General features: G+C 39.9%; 1 protein-coding gene across 1 annotated transcript in view; it reads left to right on the top strand.

The window, feature by feature from the left end:
• The first annotated feature begins 1,180 nt into the window (after positions 1-1,180).
• Positions 1,181-21,533, top strand: part of LOC122714381 (serine/threonine-protein kinase 17A-like) — a 52,126-nt gene continuing 31,773 nt past the window's right edge. The window contains exon 1 of the mRNA XM_043935672.1: positions 1,181-2,018. Within this exon, the coding sequence (XP_043791607.1) occupies positions 1,885-2,018 (134 nt within the window). The 5' untranslated portion in view covers positions 1,181-1,884. The remainder of the gene's footprint in view (positions 2,019-21,533) is intronic.

Genomic DNA, 21,533 nt, shown 5'->3' with positions numbered 1-21,533 from the left:
TTGCTCCTGTCTGTCTAACCTACTTGAACACGGTGTTATCAGATGTTCTCGATCGAGATGAATCGAGATGAGAAGAGCGTACATTGCAAATCAATTTAATTGAAACGGAAATATTATCTCGACGGTATGCATTAATTGCGTCAGGTAGGCTCGTCGAAAGCGGCAGATAACTCGATTAAGAAACTCGTCCGCGTGTTTCGCAATATCCTGTTAAGAAACAGCTTCGAGTGATTCTTCGTCCGACCGGTCAAATTTCTTAATGGAATATTACGTATATAACTTCGATGAAAGTTAACCAAATTGTGAATCCGTCCCTTCGCGTTTTGTCTTGTCACGTTGGTGGGGAAGATCCTGTCGCGTTTCGTGGATTTCGTGAATCGAATTAAAAACTCGATTTCCAAATTCTACGACGTTTGGACGGGAAATCTTGACACGTGCCACGAAACGATAAACCACTTTATAGAGTCGAGACGACGGTTATCCTTATCGAGATTAACTGATTTATCTCGGCATTGGAAGTTGCACCGACTTATTAGGAGATCCACAATGCAGACGTACAGCCTCTCTTTCTCCGGTTCGTTACTGCTCTTTCGTCGCGAAATCGATAAATTATGCATTCAATTATTCATGCTCGGTCGCCATAATCGTGTACGGTGGTTGACAAGATCCTGGCACGCTTTACAAGTACTCCTGTCTCTCCCCATTTCTTTCCAAGGTGAGTTCCGTCTACTCGAGTTGCTCGCGAGCCATTCTTATTTACTTACTGTTGTCAATAATACGAGCTCGTTAAACGAATTCATTATTATTAATTTATAATAAATATCGGATATCGATAAAAATCAATCGTGCCTCGATCGTTTCACGAACGCTCTCGACTAGTTTTCGTTCGAAGAGCACGGCATTGAAATCTCCGTCGTCGAAGTCGAAAACGGTTCTCGAAAACTCGTTATCGAATTTCCGCGTGATCCGAATTATCAATTTATAGATGGATTCGCAATGTTTAAAAGTTGGATTCAAAGTAAAGAAAGAATTAAGAGAAAGATGCATGGATGAAATACGCGTGATGAGGAGAAGGGGGGAGACGAGCGAGAGAAGAGGAAGTAGTCGGTTGGTGCATGCTTGACGCGTTCTATCTCTCTCCGTTCAAAGTTGGTACAAGAGTACGTTTGTTCGGCCGGTTTCGGTTTTATTCGGTTCGATTCGGTACTGTCACCGTGGCTCCGTTAGTGGGGATATCCGTAGTGGGGATACGCTTTCCCCACCACATTGGAGATAGCGAAGGCGCTCGAGAACGAAGAGTGGGGAATCGGCGCAAAGGTTCGGCGGAAGGTTCAATTGTTGGTCAACCATCGCGGAGAGTGGTTGCGCGTGATAGACGACTCGCACGATAGACGCGCGTGCTCCGTTTCGCGATCGGTGCGTGGCACACGGGAACTCGTGCATACGACATCGCGCTACCGACCACTGTGCGAGACGTGCAGCGAAAATCTAAACACGGAAATGCGTGCTACTAATCGCGGCAGTGACGTGGTGATTGGTTCGCCTTCGTTCGCGTTATCAGCGTGAGTAAACGCAGGCCGTGTAAACGCAAGTGACCGAAGAAGCGGAAAACCCACCTTCCCTTTTTCAATTGCTCCCTTTCTAACGTTCGCTCGTGCATACGGATTTATTATTTACGCGAGTATTTGTACCGGCTGTGATCGCTACAAGTGAAAATATATAATATTATTCTTCTTGTGTGACTTGTACGAGACTCGTGTGGCTGGCCAACCATCATCGCTTCGGTCGTCACGCTCGGTCGTACGACCGAAACCATCGAAATTTTGGATTATCGTGTGTCTTTGCCTTTCGTTCAGTTGACGCACCGCCGACCCGCCAGCGGCCATGACGGCGGACAGCATGTTTGAGACTACCAGCATCCCAGGGCATCTCGCTCCCACGCCCCAGAGACTGGAGAGGCTTCTCTCGAAACAGACCCTCGAGGAACTGTACGAGGTCGAGGAACAACCTTTCGCACGGTAAGTCCAGTCGCGCTTCGCCTTACTTTACCTTGCCACTCTTCGCCTCTTCTCTCTTCGCCTCGCCTCGTCTACTCGGTATTCTATCTTCTCTCCTCAGTCGCGGTAACCTCGTTACACAAAGAGACTGTGCTTCCGACTCGAATCACCATTTTTCCCGTTCTTCTTTGAAATACGTAGATTTGTAGATACGTATTTATATCCTCGCGAGGTCGTTGTATAAATCGCTCGCATTATGTCGTCTTAATTATGATTGTTTATAATCTTTCTCTCTCTTTGTTTTGTTTAGTTTTCGCGTTCGAAATACTTTCCTACGTAAATATGCTTTCTCGTTTTGGTACTGGTGACTCACTAGGCGAACACATACAACGTAAAAAGCTTCCAAGTAAGGGTCAAGCGTGAAAACAGAAAAGATTTAGCGAAAGAATTTTCGGATAGGGTCTAGACCACCCTCGACTCGGCCCTGAACACAATTGAAGAAAGAAAGTGCCCCTACCGCGCGAGATCGAGGTCGAGTCTTGGCGTGCCTTTATTTTAGAATGCGATACTCGTTCACAGAAATCACCTCCTCTTCTTTTTTCACGCTTTTCCAAAAATTTCATTGTTCCGTGACAAAAGAGCTTGGCAAAAAACTAGAAATTGTTACTTCGAAATTGTACAAGGACCATAGAATGTTCCGAATGGCTTCTCGATCGGCAAGAGATCGTCGAAGAGAAATCCTCGAATCGGGTCGCACAGTCTTTCGTACATGACACCGTTAATTTGTCTCTAATATTAATCTTTTCGTCGAGAAAACTTCGTTATAATAATTCTTCCTTACCGAAAAAGAACAAAATTGCTATTCATTTATTTATTTACTGTTCCGGTATCCATTGCGAACTACGAAGTAGCGATAGAATTTGAAAAAGCAAACAAACGGATTAGATTAGCTGTTATCGCGATATTTCGACAGTCACCAAGGTCGACAGATTTTGCAAAATCGCGTAACAATGAGACACGTGCGATTCATATTGACGCTTGAAGTTACCATTTTCGGCGCAATTAATCACGAAGGATACGTATATTCCAAATTCCATTGCGAAAGGAAAATTTTTTTCTTTATAACGTGTATGCAAATGCGCGTAATCGTGACGCAACCTCTTACACCGAATATATTTTTTCTTCTCAAGAAAATGGAAGGTACATATACCTAGTAGTAACAAAATTTGAAACAGATCTCCCATTATGGTCACGACCAATCGCGCATTCATCCTCGATTTGCTCGAGTGCGATTTCAATTCGTGGTCCTTTTTGTTGCTGGAAGTAGGTAGCGACTGTGTTCGCAAACGATATTCTCGTTGCACTCCGCGATAATGTAGGCCACCAGCTACGATGTTTGTTGTTATTAACATGCATCAACATCGTATTTACGTGTAATCTTCGATTGCGCACATCGCGATAGAATTGTAAAGATTAAATCGTGCGATTTTTAAAAGATAGGGAGAAAGAAATACGTGATGAATTACAAAGACGCAATTAATATTTATCATTGGACGAATCGAAGTCTAACGACGTAACTCTCCACAGTTCTTTCGCCATGATCCATTGGTATTCTTCTAACGACCGGATACGTTCGATATATTCCTGAAAGATGTTAACCGTTGCAAAAGATTTATACAGCCATCAATCAGAATCGTGTGAAATACCTACCGTATTCGAAATTTATACGCATTTTCGTATAAGGAAACAGTATTTTTTTTTTTATTATTTATCATTTAAATAAGTTAAATTTTCGTACACCGATTATATTAAAGAACTTTTTGATCTTATGTTTGAGAAAATATTTAATTAGGAAATTTTATCTTTATCGGAGAAAAATTACGTTCAAGAATTTTTGCGTAGATATTTCGAACAAAAAATTTCTTTTTTTTTTTGCATTGATACATTGAATATTATAAAACCATGTCAAAAATATTATTACAATTGTCTACAAAAAACAAAAAAAAAAAGAAGCAATATACAAAGAATTAGAAACATTTACTTCTTCTTGATGAAGTAAATGTTTAAATATCTGAAATTTATCCCCTTTTAGCCTCGGTTGTTCGTTTCTATCTGCTAATATTACCAGAAGTATCAATTTCCAAACATTAGTTTTTATTGCCCAGGCTATTAAAACATTAATTCTATTGCTATTTTAGCCAGTTTACTTTACCTCCATTAAAGAACAAAAGACTTTCGTCCAGGACATTGTAAATGGATGAATTCGTGGCGCGTCTTATTTCAGAACATTGCAAATCGACGCGCATCTTGCTTCAGCTTCCAACATTTTAAAACGACTATGTATTAATTCGAAAATACGCGAGAAACATGTTTACCAATCTATGCGTTTTTCTGTTCTCGTGTCTAACCACGCGCAAGAATTGATATTAATTGCTCGTACGTGTGATTCGAGGAAACGATCCTTTAAATTGTTTGACCAGCTCGCGATGCATGCGAAACCGCGATATAAACTCGTACGTGTTATTAAGGAAAGGAATGCAAACAAACCGTGGCGATTCCTTGAAAAAGTTTTACGATTACGTAAGATCGCGAAGAAAATTGTACACACGGAACGGGTGACGCGGTAATTATTCAGATCGTTTTTTTCATTCTCGCCATTTTCTTTCCCGTATTCGACGCGTCGAAAACGAGCTCATTCGTCGAAAGGAGAATGCGAACGGGATCTAGCTGTGTAGGTACATTATTCGAGAATCTCGGGTCACGAATCACCAGAGCGACGCCATAAACTTTCGCAAGAAAGGGGTCTCGGTATAAATATTATGATTATGACTGTGATCGGCCTATAGGGTGTTACTCGCGAATGTAAATAGGTTGAAACGATCGCGCGCCATATCGTCTCACCAATTAAAGAGATTTTGCATGCGTAATCGATATTTACCCCTTGCGTACGTGTATTAGCGTTTTCTTCGATACAACATTTGTTTCTAAGATTTTTCATTAAATTCGTCGAGGTTTGCAAAATGCTTCTTTTCCTCGGACAAAAAGTAAAATATTTATCGCGATTAAAAATAATTCCACAGTTTGTTCCTCGGTATTTATTATGATTCAAGAATAATATTTGAGAGTGTAACGATATAATATTCATTTTTTTAAAATATTGAAATATTTATTAGGCAATCTACCTTTCTGATATTCCAAACAACTTCGGTATAATAACTAATGGAACTAGCATTAGCATTTCCTTTCGCTAACAATATATCTAAATTTGCACTCTTAATAATTCAAAAACTAAAATCCATAAATATATCTATCCATTTAAACGTGGACATAGACACTATACGTTATATCCTTTCATTTATACATTTCGTTTCGTTGATCGTCGCGAGTAGTTGCACTTTGAAATAAGGATAAATTTCTCGGCCATGACTCATTGTCAAAGACCAAGCGAATTTCTTGCGTGTGCACGGGAAAAACGGTAACCGATGAACCGCGACGGTGTCTCGTTTAAATGTCGTCGTATAAGAAAAACAGAATAGCTAATAGAAATATCATACGATCGTGGAGTTTCTGTATCGATACATCGTGGCAATTGTCAGCCAGCTAGGGAAGGAACAAGCGCGCAAAGGTTGTTAGGTAAGGAAACGGCATGGAGCGGCATGTCGATTCGAGTTTTAACAAGCGGATCGGACGGAGGAACAAATTCAATCGGCAGAAAGATATTTCGTAGCCTCGTGGGATAGCGGTGGAGCGGGCAGAGATGCTTTTTATGGTATTATGGGTCGCGTCTTAGAATACGCGGGGACAAGTGGGGGGATCGCAGTGCGAAGCGGAGGAGAGCGAGAGAGCGAGAGAGAGAGAGAGTTTAGCGTGGGTTGAAAATAGCTTGTGGCCGGACTGAGAATGCAGAGACCGTCCGCTATGCACTTGCCACTCGATATTTATACCCTTATAATAGGCAGGTACGTTACGGCCTATCTTTGTCCCCGTGCGGGTCGTACCAGTGCACCAACCATTTACCTGAAACAATGGATAAATGGATTATCGATTATTCGGTTCTATGATTGTATTGTTGGATGCAAAAAAAAGGCCTCAGTGACAATCGTCAGTCTCTGTATCAAGATCCTAATCGATTTCGATATCCTTGAAATATGCACCTTTGTGATGCATTTGTATGAAATTACGGGGATTAAATTGAGGTTAGGTTTGATTGGCTCTAATACAAATCATCACATTCGAAAGATCGATATTCAAATTCTCATTTATAGATATTGTAAACAAAAAATAAACTTAGATTTAATTTTATTATAATATATTATATATATTATATATATTATATATTAATATTATATATATATATAATATATTATCCGTGAAGTGCTGGTAATCGATACTAAGGTATACAATTATAGGCAGAATTTATTGTAGAGGCAACAGTTTTTTGCATATATTTCAAGAATTAAAATGGAATTATCAAAAAGAACGTAGAATCTAATTAAGTATTTCGCTCGAAAAGGGGCTGAAGATCTTAAATGGCCTGTTCTTGCACGCAACGATACAATTGCATTCATACGTGCATATACAATTCTTCTGGAGCGTGAAATATGAAATGGCGGTGATTCGGTTGGTTCGTCGAAGAGACGAATCCTCTTCTGTTTGGTTCGCTCTGGTTGGAATGGACGAGGTAACGTGACAGAAACGGGCATGCCATCTGGAAAGTAACGGTAACGGCACCTGCAATTAGTGCGACAGCCTGACTGCCTACTCGTTCGAGTCTTGCTCGCGAGCTGGTCGTTGATGACCTTCCGTCGAGGGGGAAAAACGAGATCTCGGAACATATCGGTTGGCCGCTCGGTCTCCTAGCAAAAGGACACTCTGTGTATCCGGTTTGCCGTATTCCCCGTGGCCTTTGTCCGCAACGGTTAAACACGTTCGCATTCCAAATAGCTCGTCCAACTGCGAACACGTTTACGCGTATACGTTTCACTTTTTAAAATACGAATCTTGGAAATGAAAATTACTATGAATTTCGAGCTTTGATCTTCTCGACAGATTTCCATTCCGGGTGGATTTTGCGAGTTCTTTGACGATTTTTCTTCACCCTCGATAAAATTTCTGGGTACAGCAGCTGTCTGCTGAGACGAGCAACAGCTGTGCTGTGCCTGGTGGTGCTTCCATTGGCTCGCGCCATTGAACGCCTCTGTGTCCTTTGCTCTCGAGGATACCTACTTCCCGTGATGAGATGGTGTTTCGTTTTACTTAGCATAACAATGCTCGTACGAAAGAAATTCGAGTAATAGCTTCGGTTTTCCCTCTTATTTTCTCTCCATTAAAAGGATTTCGGCCAACAAAAAGAATTTCCCTTTTCCACAAATTGAACAAACGATCGTTAATTAGCTCGTTCCATCTGTTCCATCTGACTCGTAATCAGTCACGTTCAGTAAAATTCTAAATGCCTTTTTTAATGGCATTAACATTATTAACATCCCCTATGCGCGACGGGGACGATTATCGGCGATACAGATTCAGCGAATGATAAAACGGTCGTGGCATTCCGTGTCGAGGGTTCTCTCGAGCTTCCCGTCTCCTTAATTATATTTATCGGGTCGGTCGATCGGAACGGTCGGCGGAACGATCTCGGTTGGATCGTCACGGCCCCTCTCTCTTTCTCTCTCTAAGCGAGGAAAAAAGCTGCTTGATCTTCACGGGTGAGAAAATACGATGGTATGCCGCGCGCGCTAACATCAACGAACAAACGTTCCCTTCTTCTCAAGGTCGCTGTGATCATTGTCCGTCCGCTGGCGCGTTGCTCGCTCATCCGATCGATAACTCTCTTCCCGTGGATCGTGTTCTACAACTCGGTGGAAGCCACCCAGAGTCGCGGACGAGCCGTAGCTCTTGAGAAATAACGAGAAATTCCAGCCGTCGTTATTCACCGGTACCGTATTTAGACAGGCTGTGTTACTCGTGTGCCCGTTACAAAAGGGCCCGAATACCATCGTCCCAACCGCGCGCGCTCGTCGTTCTCTTTCGAATAAAGATATCGTTACGCGCGTTCTGGAAGCTTAAAAAATTCCGAGCCTCGATTTCTAACTCGCCGCGGCGAAACATCGAAATCGAGATCTCTCGTTCTAGATTTGTGCATTTCTGAAAAATGTGTGAGGAGAATTTATATTTTTATGATATTTTCGCGCGGAAGGAATCGAGTAAATCTCGAACGAGCGATAAACGTCGCGCTTTTCCCTAGAATGATCTATAGGTCGGGAAGGACTGCGAGTTTTTTTTTGCGAGAAAACTGGTAGGAAAGGTGAAGGTATAGCGCTGTCGAGATATTACGACATGGACTAGCAGGGAGTCGAGCACGAGAGGAGAAGGGCGATCGTTGGCGATCACGATGATCTATAGGTCACGATTTTCTCCTGCCGGACATTTTTCGCTGGAATACGTTGTTCTCTCGTGTCTGGAAAATATACTTGTAAAAAGATAAAGAGGAAACAGTTTTCGTAAGATCGACTAAAATGATTGTAGCTTTTTCAAACTCGCGGATCGTAAATCGCTTAATTTCAAAAAGATTTTTCTTGAAAGAGGAACAATTTGATCAGTTCGATTCATTAAAAAGCTTCTCTCGTATTTTATTTTTCGCTAACATCTTTATTGAATATATTAAGGCGCACCGTGTATTGCAACTACGTTTGAAATGTATAATTTAAAATCAAGAGGCGAATTTGTACGGATGATATCGCAAAAGAGCGAAAAACAACAAAAAGAGAAATAGAAAAGAAAAAGTGAGTAGCTTGTTCGTTAATATCGCATATACGACGACCTCGTTACTACAACGCGGTCGCTCCCCTTCGGTTTCCGTTCGGTTAACCGTAAATTACAACCACGACCGGTGTGTAACGAGCATAATGGCGACGGTAGCCGGGTGAAGGTCGGCCAACTCGAGCGAACGACGCAAACAACGATACCGATCAACCGGCATTTCATTTATTCTCGCTAAAAAAAAAATCATTTCGATTGCTTAAAAATTGCTTAAAATTCGAAAGATCGATACCAAACTTTCTTATCTGATTATTTGATCATCAATAGAGATCTTGTTTTTGTAGAATTTCGATTTTTTTTTTAATAATTTTTCTTTCTTTCTCTCGCTGCAACTGTCTTTTAAAATTATTTCGTGTAATATCCAGGAATTATTCGAAAGTGTCTCTAACTATCCTGTTCGAACGTGTCCTACTTCTCGAGCTACATACGTACATACATCCGATCATTGTGGTTCCGCATATCCATTGTGGCGTGCATTGGAAAAGGAATAACCTTGCCCGCATTTTCTATCGTGTCGCAAGATAATCATTTCGGCTCGTTGAGACAATCATTAAACCTATACGGATACGATAACTATCTAATTTTTTCGAATATAGAAATTAATCGTATCCCAAAGTGATCTCGTTATTTATTTTTTGCCAAAAAATACGTGATCATTCGATATAAACTTGAATAACCAATTGGTTTTCGATAATTCGAGTCATTTAATCGACTTTTAATCGAGTTTATCTATAAATATAAAGAGGATGCAATTAGATGAATGATCAGACGAAAACGAGATAGTCTTGTAATTATAGATTATTATACGTGATCTGATAATATAAATTTAAAACGAAAAATAATACGAATTAATTATACACTTTAATTATTCGAGATTTCGAGATTCGTGTATATACAAATATATCGATTCGATGAATTTTATGTTATTTTTTTCTTTATACGGGGAAACGTAGTTATCGTATTGAGATTATTATCCTCGCAACTTATAACTTTCTTTATCGCCTTTAAAAAACTTCATTTTTCGTCTTCTTGAGGAAAAGACACAATGAAATCTCGAAATCTCGAATGGTCGACAAAAGAAAGGAGTGGAATAAACCGTTCTCTGATCGGCGCTCGACAAAGCCGATCACCCACGCCTCACAGGAATCCCAAGGGCGAATTCGTGTCTCTCGAACCACTTACACCAACCGCGGTCGATATAGTCCGGCGATATCGCTTTACTCTCTCTCTCTCTCTCTCTCTCTCTCTCTCTGTCCCAGATTCGATGTTATACGATGCACACAGTACATGACTGTAAACATCAGGACCAGCTGTGCATGGCCCTTGTAACGCAATGCGGGTCAATCGATCGGGTATTGTGTTCGCGAAGCTTCTCGATGAACACACTCACTCACTTCGATTGGAAGGCCGTTCGTCCATAACACTCGCGTTTACCTCTGGTACGCGTTAATTAACGGGAATTTTCGAAATCATTCACGACACTCGCTATACTCGCAACGACGACAGCAACGAATACGTAATTGTCTAAGTATGTAGGCCAGGTGAACTCTCGTAGAAGACTATGACTAGATCGATGACGAATGCACTTATGCGCGATAACGAAACTTCGGCTCCGGAATCCCCATTGGCTCGTTCAAGGCTCTTCGTTTCGGCGTTATGCCAATGACGTCAGCCGCGTGAAAGTTTCACGCGTAACTCGTATTGCAATTAAATAGCGTCGTTCAAACCTGCGCATGCGCCTTAGTAATCCGTGTCGGTAAGAAGGATCGCGTTAAGTCGAAGTGTCATGGCCGCTTTTTCCGCAGAGGAAACAAACTCGCGAAACTTCTACAAATTTTTCACGATTCGCGACTTGTGGCAAATATCACGTTCGAGTTGAGATTCCGTTCGAGACGAGAAGTCACCGTGACGGAGATACGGAGTGCGCGCAATGCTATATTTGGAAGTGGTTGCAAGGATTTTCGCAATTCTCCGGTACACGTACACGTGGCTGGTGCACCGCGACCGCGGTCGTGAAAGGTGCGCCGTGAAAAGTTTACGCGTTGTTCGAGGCACGGCCTTTTCAAGCCTAGCAACAGAAACACACCGGTCGTCAGCTGAAACACGAGAATTCGTTCCCCTCGACACGCACATTCTTCGTTCCAGGGACTGACAGCTGACGAGCCAGTCTGTGCACGTTTCTCGCACGCAATCACCGGCTTGTGCATGGTTTCCCTCCGCCCCGCCATTCCTACGACTTAAATAATCCCGAAGGTTGTTTCGTATCGCGGTCTCGCTTTTACTACTGCGCGTATTGTACGTTAATCCAAAAAGAGGGAAAAATAAGTATAGGGAATAAAACTTGCGTTTATATCCACGTCGAGATTCTTTTCTCTCGAAGGAATGTAAGGTGAAACGCGTAAAAACTGCAGTCACACCTGTGGTGTCTCTATAGCTATGACACGAGATATGACATTCCGTTGTAAGTACACCGCATTCCGAGAGAAAGGACGGCAAACTTGTAGGAAATAAACGTGTATATCGATATGTGGGCGTGGACTCGTCGTAAAAGAGTGGATTTTATCCATATTTTCTTCGTCTATTTTTTTCTCGCAAACTAGTGCGAATTGTACGCGAATAGTGTTGTTCATGTTCGTAATAGACATAAAATACAGTTCTGCAATAGTTAGATATATCGCGAGGCTATCTGAACGCGGGTGACTGCGCTAGACACATTTTTACCTGCCCACTTAGCGTCAAATATCGTGGACAGGTGTGGTCGATTATTTTATTCGATTTATCGCTCTCTTCGTATATCGACGCATAGAAAAGAATAGTGGCAATATCGAAATACGTATTTCGTTTCACGTTAGCGAATTTTTCGATCCGTCTCAAAGTGAAAATTTTATCTTGATATTTTGAAATATCATGGAGAGAAATCGATTCGATCTCGAAATCGATTTATTTCGTCTTCACTCGATTAACGACTGTGCATCGTTCGAACTTCTTACCATCGATTTGCTTTTATCTTGTATGTATTTTTGCATGTATTTCTGTATGTATATATTTTTATAATTATCGAACGATGAACTTTAAAGAAAAGAATGATCGAAGAAAAGAAAGGAAGAGAAAATATACGAAGTTAATCACAAAAGTAGATCGGAAGCGGATAGTCGACCCGTTAAGAGGAAAGGTCTGCATAGCCCAAACACGATGACACGAACCGTCTAACTGTCGCTTCCTCGTTCGTAAGCCTTTGACGTACTCGTTCGCGAGATTGGGACGTGTCCTCGTTTCTCCTCAACTTCTTCCTCGAAATCAAGCCATCTTGGCATTTCCTCTTCCGATAGCGCGACGAATACCTCCGTGATTATATTAACAAACGGACAACCTCTTTTTCACGCGTAATTATATTATGTTAAGCCTTTTCGAGTGTTATTCTATCTCGACTTTCGTTCGATGTTGTTTTTTCAACGATCGATAAGTACACGATGAAAGGTGGGTGTCTGTGCAGACGCGTGTTCAATGTGTGTACGGAATATTTTTATGTGGGATGGTTGGTGATGACCCAAATGCCGTGAAATGATCGCGTGGGACGTTCGACGGTCTTTCTTTCGATTCCACACTCGACTAATTATGACTCTTCGTAATTATCGACTTCTTCACCCCGTGAATGTCATTTTTCGACGCTAACCACGATGCTTTCCCCTCGAAACCTGCAATTTTTTTTTTAACTTTTACACACCTGTTGCACAGTTTTCACTTTTTCACCGTTCGGTATCGCGTTTATGTTTATTCATGTTTTTTCCATTTGTGTAAATTCAGATATTTCTATTACGTTTGACGAATTAAAATTCATGATTTTTGAATTCCGATAAAAAAGAACATTTAAATTTTTAAATTTTATTTCATTTCGTTATTATTAATTTCCATGTATCTACGATTCGAAAATGTGGTAAAACACAGAACGGATAAGTCGATTCTGGATCACGTTTAGTTAGCACAGTTTTCTCTTCGAGACGGTGAACGTTGTCGAGGCCGTAGACGTGGCGCCGATTTAAACGTTCCTCCGTTCCGCTCGAGCTGAAAGCCGCGCACTGTTGCTCGCCAACGTCTCGAGCCTCGATCTCTGCGGTCCATTGCAAAATAACTACGATGTATACGAGTTGCTAGTTCATTCTCTCGAGAGAAACGCGATTCGCAAAAAAGAGTTACAGATACAGGTAGCAATGAATTAAATTAAGTGTGTTATTAAATCCGATGTAAAAGACTCATTTATCGAATATTAATGAACTAATAAGATTCGAATTCGTATTAGTATTTCAATTTTCATAGGTTAATTTTGAAATGATACTTGCTAATACTATTTAAAATGGATTTAATTATGAGAGAAAAATATATTTTATTGAATTCTCACAACAAATTTTGATAAAATTAAAAGCATAGTCAATAAACGGAATTCCTACAATTTTATTTTAATTTATTTTATTTATAACTATTCAAAAATAATATTTGATTTACAATATTTAAAAAAAAAACTAAAAAAAAAATAATTTTAATTGAATCGTACATTTCAAAAATAACTATGAAAATTAATTTTAAAATTTCTATTTCCTGATAAATAGATATTTATCAAGTTTCGAATTCGTCATGTTTTTTTATATATAATTTTTTATATATAATTCAAGAAATAATTGTAATAAATAAACCACGATGATTTCGGAAAGAGTTTAGTTTTTCGCAAAGTCAGTGCTTATCTTCATTATCAAGCAAATTGATTCAAATTTTATCTATTATTATTGTCTATTAATACTCGCGCGAAATTCAAAAATTCTACTTAAAAATATTTTCTCTTTATTCACAAAGAATTCGAATCTTGTTTATAAATCAACCTATTCGCTTGATCCAAATACGAACAAACCTTCGATTCCGTTTCTTTTTTCGCTTCTCTGAAAATATCTTCCCCGTCACCGAATCTTCCGACCTACTCGCGATACGCTTAGACCCAACACTAGAACACGAATAAACTGCAGAGACACAGTATACAGACGAGCAACAACGAATCGCGACCCGACTAATATCCGCTTAATCGAATCGCCTCTTACCTTCCACGCGTCCTTGCGTAAGCGGCTCGACGACGGTCTTTGTCCTTGTTATTGTGTCATCGCGAGTAATGGGTACGATAGGCCGCTTCTCGGACAAGAGGCGTGAGCGGTTGTATATCTACCGGTGTGGAAATTCCGTTTAAAAGGCAGCCTCGAAAGCGCCATGTGGGCGCTCACCTTCGCTCGGCTCGGCTCGGCTCGGCCCGGCCCGACTCGGCTCGGCCCGGCCCGGCTCGGCGCGTCACAAACATTATCCACGTGAGAAAATTTCATGGTATTTCGGTGTACGCCGCGCGTTACTAATCGCGCGTAGGTTTTAATTGGGCTGTGTATATGCGCTGTGCTTGCTCCACGCGTGTCACGTAGGTGAAACGGCACCTATCCTTCGGTTCTCTTTGTTCTCTATTCGAACGGTTTATCTTTCGCGATCATCGATTTTTTTTTACGAAATCTTTGGCGAAAAATATTCGATCATTTTTTAATGCAAGATCAATATATATTTGGAGTTTTAACTTACTGCTTATAGTTTGAATATTTTGTGCTTTTTTGTATATCGCGCGCATTTTGTAGATTTTTGTACATTCGTCCGCAATGATTATTAATCTTTTCTTCGTTAAATTATAATATACACGTGTTGTTTTTTGATAAAAAATTTTATTTATGAATGAAATCTTTATGTTTAAGAAACTTTAAGGGGACATTTTGAAATGAAAATAATCTTAACGAGACGAAAGATCGTTGTTTCACAGACGATCTAAGATTTAAAATTATAAAATTGAATCAATTAATTTGATTTTTTTTTTAAATTTTAGAGGAATTAATTTATTAAACGACGCTTAAAAATTTATGGAAAAATTCGAAATCTCTCTTAACTCTGTATTCTCTTGAAAATTTGATATAAAAATCCATGAAAAGAAATGATCGAATATTTTCCGCCAGGGGTTGCATAACCCGTTTATCGCCCCGTATATCGATCAGGAAACGAAAGTGGACAGGGTTCGCTCATCAACCCTGTCTTAGCCGTGTTCCTCTCCAGCTCTACAAACCTAGATTCCCGCAAGAGTTGGCGTGAATATCGAGTGGATTAAAAAGCGAAGCCAAACCAGTCCTCCCTGTCTGTCGTGAAACTTTTCTCGGTTCTGTGCTCGAACGCCGCGAAATCGGCATATAAACGGCCTTCGACCAGGGGGAGAGGAATTCTCAAACGAATCGAGGAGTGAAATTTTACCGCCTTTCACCGTTTGCATGCCTTTTCGATCGAACCTGACATCGCTGTCTCTCACTCTGCCCCCCCTCCCACTGTCCCCACGGTTTACGTCTTATAACCACGATTCGATCCTCCCGTTTGTCCACGGGAAGGTCTCACATTTTTGCGACGTTTTTGCAGCGGATGCGTCACAGCGTCAGTGGCACGCGTTCTAACGTCACGATCGCAAAAAGTGGCCCGGATACATGGGATTCTCGTGCGAACGGAACAGAAACAGCGTTGGGACGAAACGTGTAACGTTTGATACCGGACTATTTTTGGAATCGTTTGTTTGTTCTCCTGCTTTGATCGAACATCCTGTTTGACGAGCAAACATTATTTCTTAAATTATATTTTTATAATTCCTCTTTGTTTGCTTGCTCATCCAGGAAAGAAGCTTGATATTCGCGCGATCGTTGGTATTATCGATAAATAATAAAATTTTAGATATTCGATGTCATTTTTCAAACCGATTCTGCATCGATTGTTCACGAAAGTATCGAAGAGCTTTCATTTCTAAACCGTGTTCAAACAAAATCAAATATTGATGCTTCCTCTTGCAAGTCAATACTTAGTTACAATACACTTCTTGATTTTAAGCTAAACTAAATTATCGAGATCTTCTTAAAAACTAGTGTTACACGATTTTTAATTCGACAGCTCTGGTTTGGGTAAAAAAATAATTAAATACTCGATTTGATAGTTCATTGTGTACGATTCTTCTCCCTTATTTGGTAGAAGATTCTTGGATTTTTTGGGAGGGAAGGGAGCGGTGGAAGAAAGGTGGTCGCGATTCGAAGCTAAATTTAAAGATCGAAAGGTTTGGACGACGGTCTCTGTATCTCGGCTCGCTTCCAGATTCGTCGATCGCCGGGCGAATGCACGAGTATACAAATATATCGCAGGCGGTGTGCACATACGCGTTCCCTCGACTGCGACAGCCGTGCATTCCTGAAGAGTGAGCGTTGTATTATCAGTGGCGCCGTTGCTCTTTCGATGCTCTCAGGATAATACGGAGAAATACTGTAGACGAAAAAACGCGGTTTTCGCGGTTTTATCGAGCCGCCTCTCAGAAACCCCCGTTTCCGTTCTCCATTAACTTTCCCCTTCTTACGAACATCCTATACCATTATTAACGATGCGATCAATTTTAATATACTTGTAATACTCGGAATTCCAATTTTTGTTTCATAAGAATATTAATGGAATGAGAAACGATAATTCGATTCTTGTAAATTTCTTGAATATTAAAAATCACAATGTATTACAAGTAGTAATATTTATTTTCGTCTTTCTATTCGTAACTATTGACAAATAATAATTGGCTCGCGATATAATTAAATTAAGAAGAATAATATGATTTTACGAGTAAGTCAGATCCTCGTAGTTCTTTAAAAGAACTAGTTGGAAGGATTCGAAATTGTGTCACGTATCGTATTAAAATCCATTAAAAAGTATCGCTTATTTAAAGAAATAATAATATAATCGATATACGATCAATATCGAATTCAAATGTTTATAGCACGTACTAAAACGAGGATATATATATATATGTTTTCTCCGTAATACAAGTAATTTTAGAAAATATATTTTAGTTGCAATCGTTAATTCGTCGATTGATTACAAATATATAGTTATCGCCTGATAATTATCGAATCTATGAACCTTGAACGTGGTAAACGATTTATCGAGTTAGCGGCAAGATAATCATCGTGTGTCTCAACTGCTTAACGATAATAAAAAAAAAAAAAATTCCTTCTTCGTTACGATTGCCCAGTCATAATATCGAATAGATAATCGGAAAATTGTTAGACGAGCAAGCGATATGAAAGAAAAAAAAAAAAAAAAGGAAAAGTAGGTCGTGTGCGAGTTTTAGAGTGGATCATCGATGAAGAGCGAAATTCATAACGAGACGACGAGAGAACCGATGGCTGTCAATGGCTGAAAGAGGAGGCATGGCTGAAAGAGGATATAAACGACGTTGGCGATGTACGACGCTGCAGGAAGTAGGTAGTGAATCGCGGCTGTAATAAAACGGAACTCGTTTTCTGACCTCTGGCCATTTAATCGCCATGGTGAATTTCGCCTTGGACAGAGGACTCGTATGTGTGTTGATCATGTCAAAACTGATGCTATCTTACAAGTATTCGATGCTTTTTTGAAATGAAATTATCATTCGTTTAAAGAGAAACTTTGTGCAACTTTTATTCTTTTAGGTATTCTTCTAACAGGTTTTCCAAATGATTAATTAATTTTAGGAAAATAATGATTCGAAGTTATAACATATTTATAGCATCTAATAACCGAAACGAATGCAATTCCCTCTCCAGAAAATTTGAGGTTAGAAAGGTTAGAAAAATAGCCATGAACAATTTCGAAATTATAATAAATGATATTTCTTCGTAATTTTTGTTCACTTTTTTTTCTAAATAATTAAAAATAAATAGAATAAAAAAACAAATAGTGATGGTTCAGAATTCAGATAATAGATGTTTTTTTTATTCCAATATTTGTCTTGTTGCTCTTCCAATACTTTGCAAAGTACACTCGAAATTCCTCACTTTTCGTATAACAATTTACCATGATAATGCGATACAATAATTTAATTCGATCATCTTAAATATTTGTATCAGAATTATAATATAAAAGTTCCAGATCTATAATGCATGAACAACGTTCGACGAAGTCTTGGAACAGAAAACGAATTACCAGGCGTTAATTTTACGAGGATACGATCGGTATAACAGAACCTCTCGTCGAACGACTCGCTTTCGCGTTTCAAGAACTTCGAAACGAGTTTCCCCGGTAAAACGCCTATTCGTGTATCGCGTTCACGTTGCAAATTGCGAGGAAACAAGTGGCACACGCGAGGGGGGTGAAACGGAAAGGGAATGAGTTTTTAACAGACGCGGTAAAAGCATTGGACCCGGCCCTTTCTCCTTTCGAGGAAGGCCGAGTTTTCTGCCCAACAAAAACCCCTCCTAGCCGAGGGTTTCACCTTTTGTCGATGAAATTCTCGTCGATGGAACTCGCCATTTTCCACCTTCCCCGTATACCTACGATATCCTTTACCGTAAAAGTCCGTTTATCATGAGTAATCCCTCCGGAATTTCGTTTCGAAAAGTGGCGGAACGGAAAGGTCCGACGATCCTCGTCAAAGCGTCCACAACAGCAAACCGCGCGCGCGCGCGCGCGCGGCTAAAGCCTCCCCTTCCCCTCCCTCTCTCCTCCACGTTTCCTTTCTTCCACGGACACTGTGCAACGTTTACTGGAACGCGGCCAGAAAAGAAAAACCGTTGAATCCTTTCATCCGTTTTCAAAGACTCGTATAATATTCGTGGAAGCTCGCTTTATGACGCGCCAAAACTTTTTTTTTTTTTGGCCAAAGACGGTATCCCCCAGACCGGAAGATGAAAGACTGACCGCTCGCTTCGCTGACCGCCTCTTCGAGTCCCCTCCCCTCCCCTCCCCTCCCCTCCCCGAGTCTCTTCCAAATTCCCAATTGGAATGCCCGTCCGCTCGACACACGACGGTTGTGTCGTGTAAATATCCCTAGACGTCCTGTGATCATCGGCTCGATCTTGGCCAGAGAAACACCGGCCCGTGGATAATGCGAGTAACCTTCATCCGATGGACCGTTACTCTGCCCTGCCGGGCCCGCCGGCTACGGTTATCCAGGTCTCTGGGTCCCCGATCGTCGCGACACAGAGGTGAGGACGACGTCTCGACGCGAGAGATCCTCCTTCTCTGCACACCTACTCTCTTACTACCGCCCGGATCTCGGCGGTAAATCGCTTCCTCGAGAAGAAGAAAAAGGAGGGAGGGGGAGGGGGAGAGAGAGAGAGAGAGAGATGCGACGCGAAATTCCATCGCGAATAGGGAAAATCCAAGGTACTTCCGATTCGGTTCGAGGTCAGAATCGGCTCGAAGATGCGTGCGAAGGCTTCTCGCGTGACCGCCGGTGTTCCGCAAGTAGGCCACGTGCAAAGTAGGCCTCCTCACGAACGAACCCATCTCACCTTTTCCATCCTCCGTCCTCCGTCTCGTTTCGATACGTACGATGGCCGTAAATACGTTACATTTCCGAGGCCGAGCGAAATACTCGAGCGGGGTATTAAGTTTTGTTAACTTAAGGATCAAGGGTTGGATCGAGAATCATTTCTGATGCATCGAACATAACCTCGATATCGAATATAGCCATACTGCACATTTACGTTGGAAAATTTAATTCGTTTGTTGAATTATATAAAAGTGTTATCGATTATATTTTTTATTCACATACTTGGACTTTCATTTCTGAAAATAAATTTGAACACAGTTCGTTAAAGTGAGATGAAAGTAAGATATATTATAAATAGAGATACGATTAGAGAAATCGAGATGGAGTGTGCCAATGCTGATGCTTGTATAAGATTAGTAAGAAATTCGCAAGGATTTTATATTTTGCGATCATATATTTGGTTATTCTTCATATTTTGATACGCAACATTTACGCTCGGTGATATATGATGATATATGGGTATACGACTAATGTTCTCAGTCGTAGATATTAGCTATAGATTCGAAATGTCACGAGTAATCGTATCGACTCTGACGGCCATGGTTCTCGAAGGAGGCCGACTCGGATCGACGACTGCCTTTCTCGGTTTCGTCACGTATATCGTTACCGATCTCGTGTCACGACGCGGGATACGCGAATTCGTGCGTGGGTTCCGCGATACTGGCCGAAACTCGTCGATCGTACCCGCCAAGAACTGTCCAATTACCGTGACCGAAGCACACGGTATTAATGAGATCATGTCTGCGGCGAGCAACCAGTTTTGAAAGCTGCTTGATTTATAGTCTCGGTTTCCTTCGAAACGCGATTAGGTATCACCGATACTAACCTGCGAATAACAACCCTTCTATACTACAGATCTCGCCTGTTGTGCACGACGCTCGTGAACGACCTTATTTCGATAACTTGCGACACTTTAAGTCGTGACGTTTTTACGAAATACCTGATCGCTCGTAAATCACGCTTTACTTCTTTAATTCTCAATTGTCGTTCGAGATTGTAATTCGTTGTGTTCTTTATTGCATATGTAATTGTTAAATTTAACATTTAAGAGAGGTTTCGTTTGCTTGAAAATGTAAAATAGCAATATTTGGTATTGATGTGAACAGGAATATTATCGAGGACAAATTGTGGCATTGAATACAATGGCTAATCGAAGGAATCGCGGATTTTACGAATTAGTCATTTCTTAGTTCATTACGTTGTGCACACACTGACGGGAATATAAATAGGAATAATTTTTAACTTGTATTGTATGCAAAAACTAATAAGAATTTTTACATTTTGAATATGTAAATATTGTAATGTATTTAAATTCTGTATTATAAAATGAAGAAACGCAATTTTTTGGTAGGCCAACTAATAATAGAATTAATTGAATTAGAAAAAAAACTTTTCTTATTTTATTTATTATTATATCTTTACACTGTAGATGTCTATTGGATAATTCTAATGATTCCAATTTATTCTAACTGAAAAAAATTAAATCACTAAAAAATACATATATCATATAATGATATTCTGTATTTACATTATATATTCTTTTGGTATAAATGATGATACATCGATGAAAAAAAGAACAAATAAAAGTACGTGAAGTATTTAGAGATGCAAATGACCTGTAATAATAGCTATTGAATTCGTAAACAAAGCGTATTCGAGTCTGGAACTACTCGAGAATCGAAATCGATCGAAACCTCGCTGTTGATCATGGATTTTTGATGAGTGTTGCTGAATTAACAATCAATCGTCAAGGTTTGAGAATTTTAATTATTCGTTGAGCTTTGCACACATTCTGACTCCTGCGAAAACGTTTCGCATGTCGGGAAAGGGACGTGACTTTCGCTTCCTAGAATCAAACGGATGCAATGTAATACACACGTACGTTCTGTTACATCACGTAGTATTAGAATCGATACCAGTATTGAATCTACAAGTTTTAGATACTTGGTATCATTTTTCACTAAGATAATATCAAAGCAATATTGTGTCGAATCAAAAACCTAAGTTATGAAGTCATGAAGTTAGTTTTAAAAGATATTCGTTTGATATTTAAGAAAATTTAAATGTTATAATTAGAATAAAAAATCAAAAGTAAAAGTCAATAAAGCGAAAGAATAGACATGATTAAAAAAAACGAGATAGATGCAATTAAAAACAGTTACGAATGTTTTAATCGAAATATTGTAAATATTTATAATTGTAAATATCGAAATATTAAAATATCAAACGAAGTTTCTGATTCGATATTGTATTGATTTGTATTGATTACTATAGTTTTAAAAAGTATCGTTAAAGAAATAATATCAAGTAAATATTTAAAACATTAA

Source organism: Apis laboriosa, unplaced genomic scaffold (assembly GCF_014066325.1).
Source record: "Apis laboriosa isolate Shangri-la unplaced genomic scaffold, ASM1406632v1 scaffold29_cov151, whole genome shotgun sequence".
Taxonomy (NCBI): domain Eukaryota; kingdom Metazoa; phylum Arthropoda; class Insecta; order Hymenoptera; family Apidae; genus Apis; species Apis laboriosa.
The sequence above is the reverse complement of the archived record's forward strand: the minus strand, read 5'-3'. Positions and strand labels throughout refer to the sequence as shown.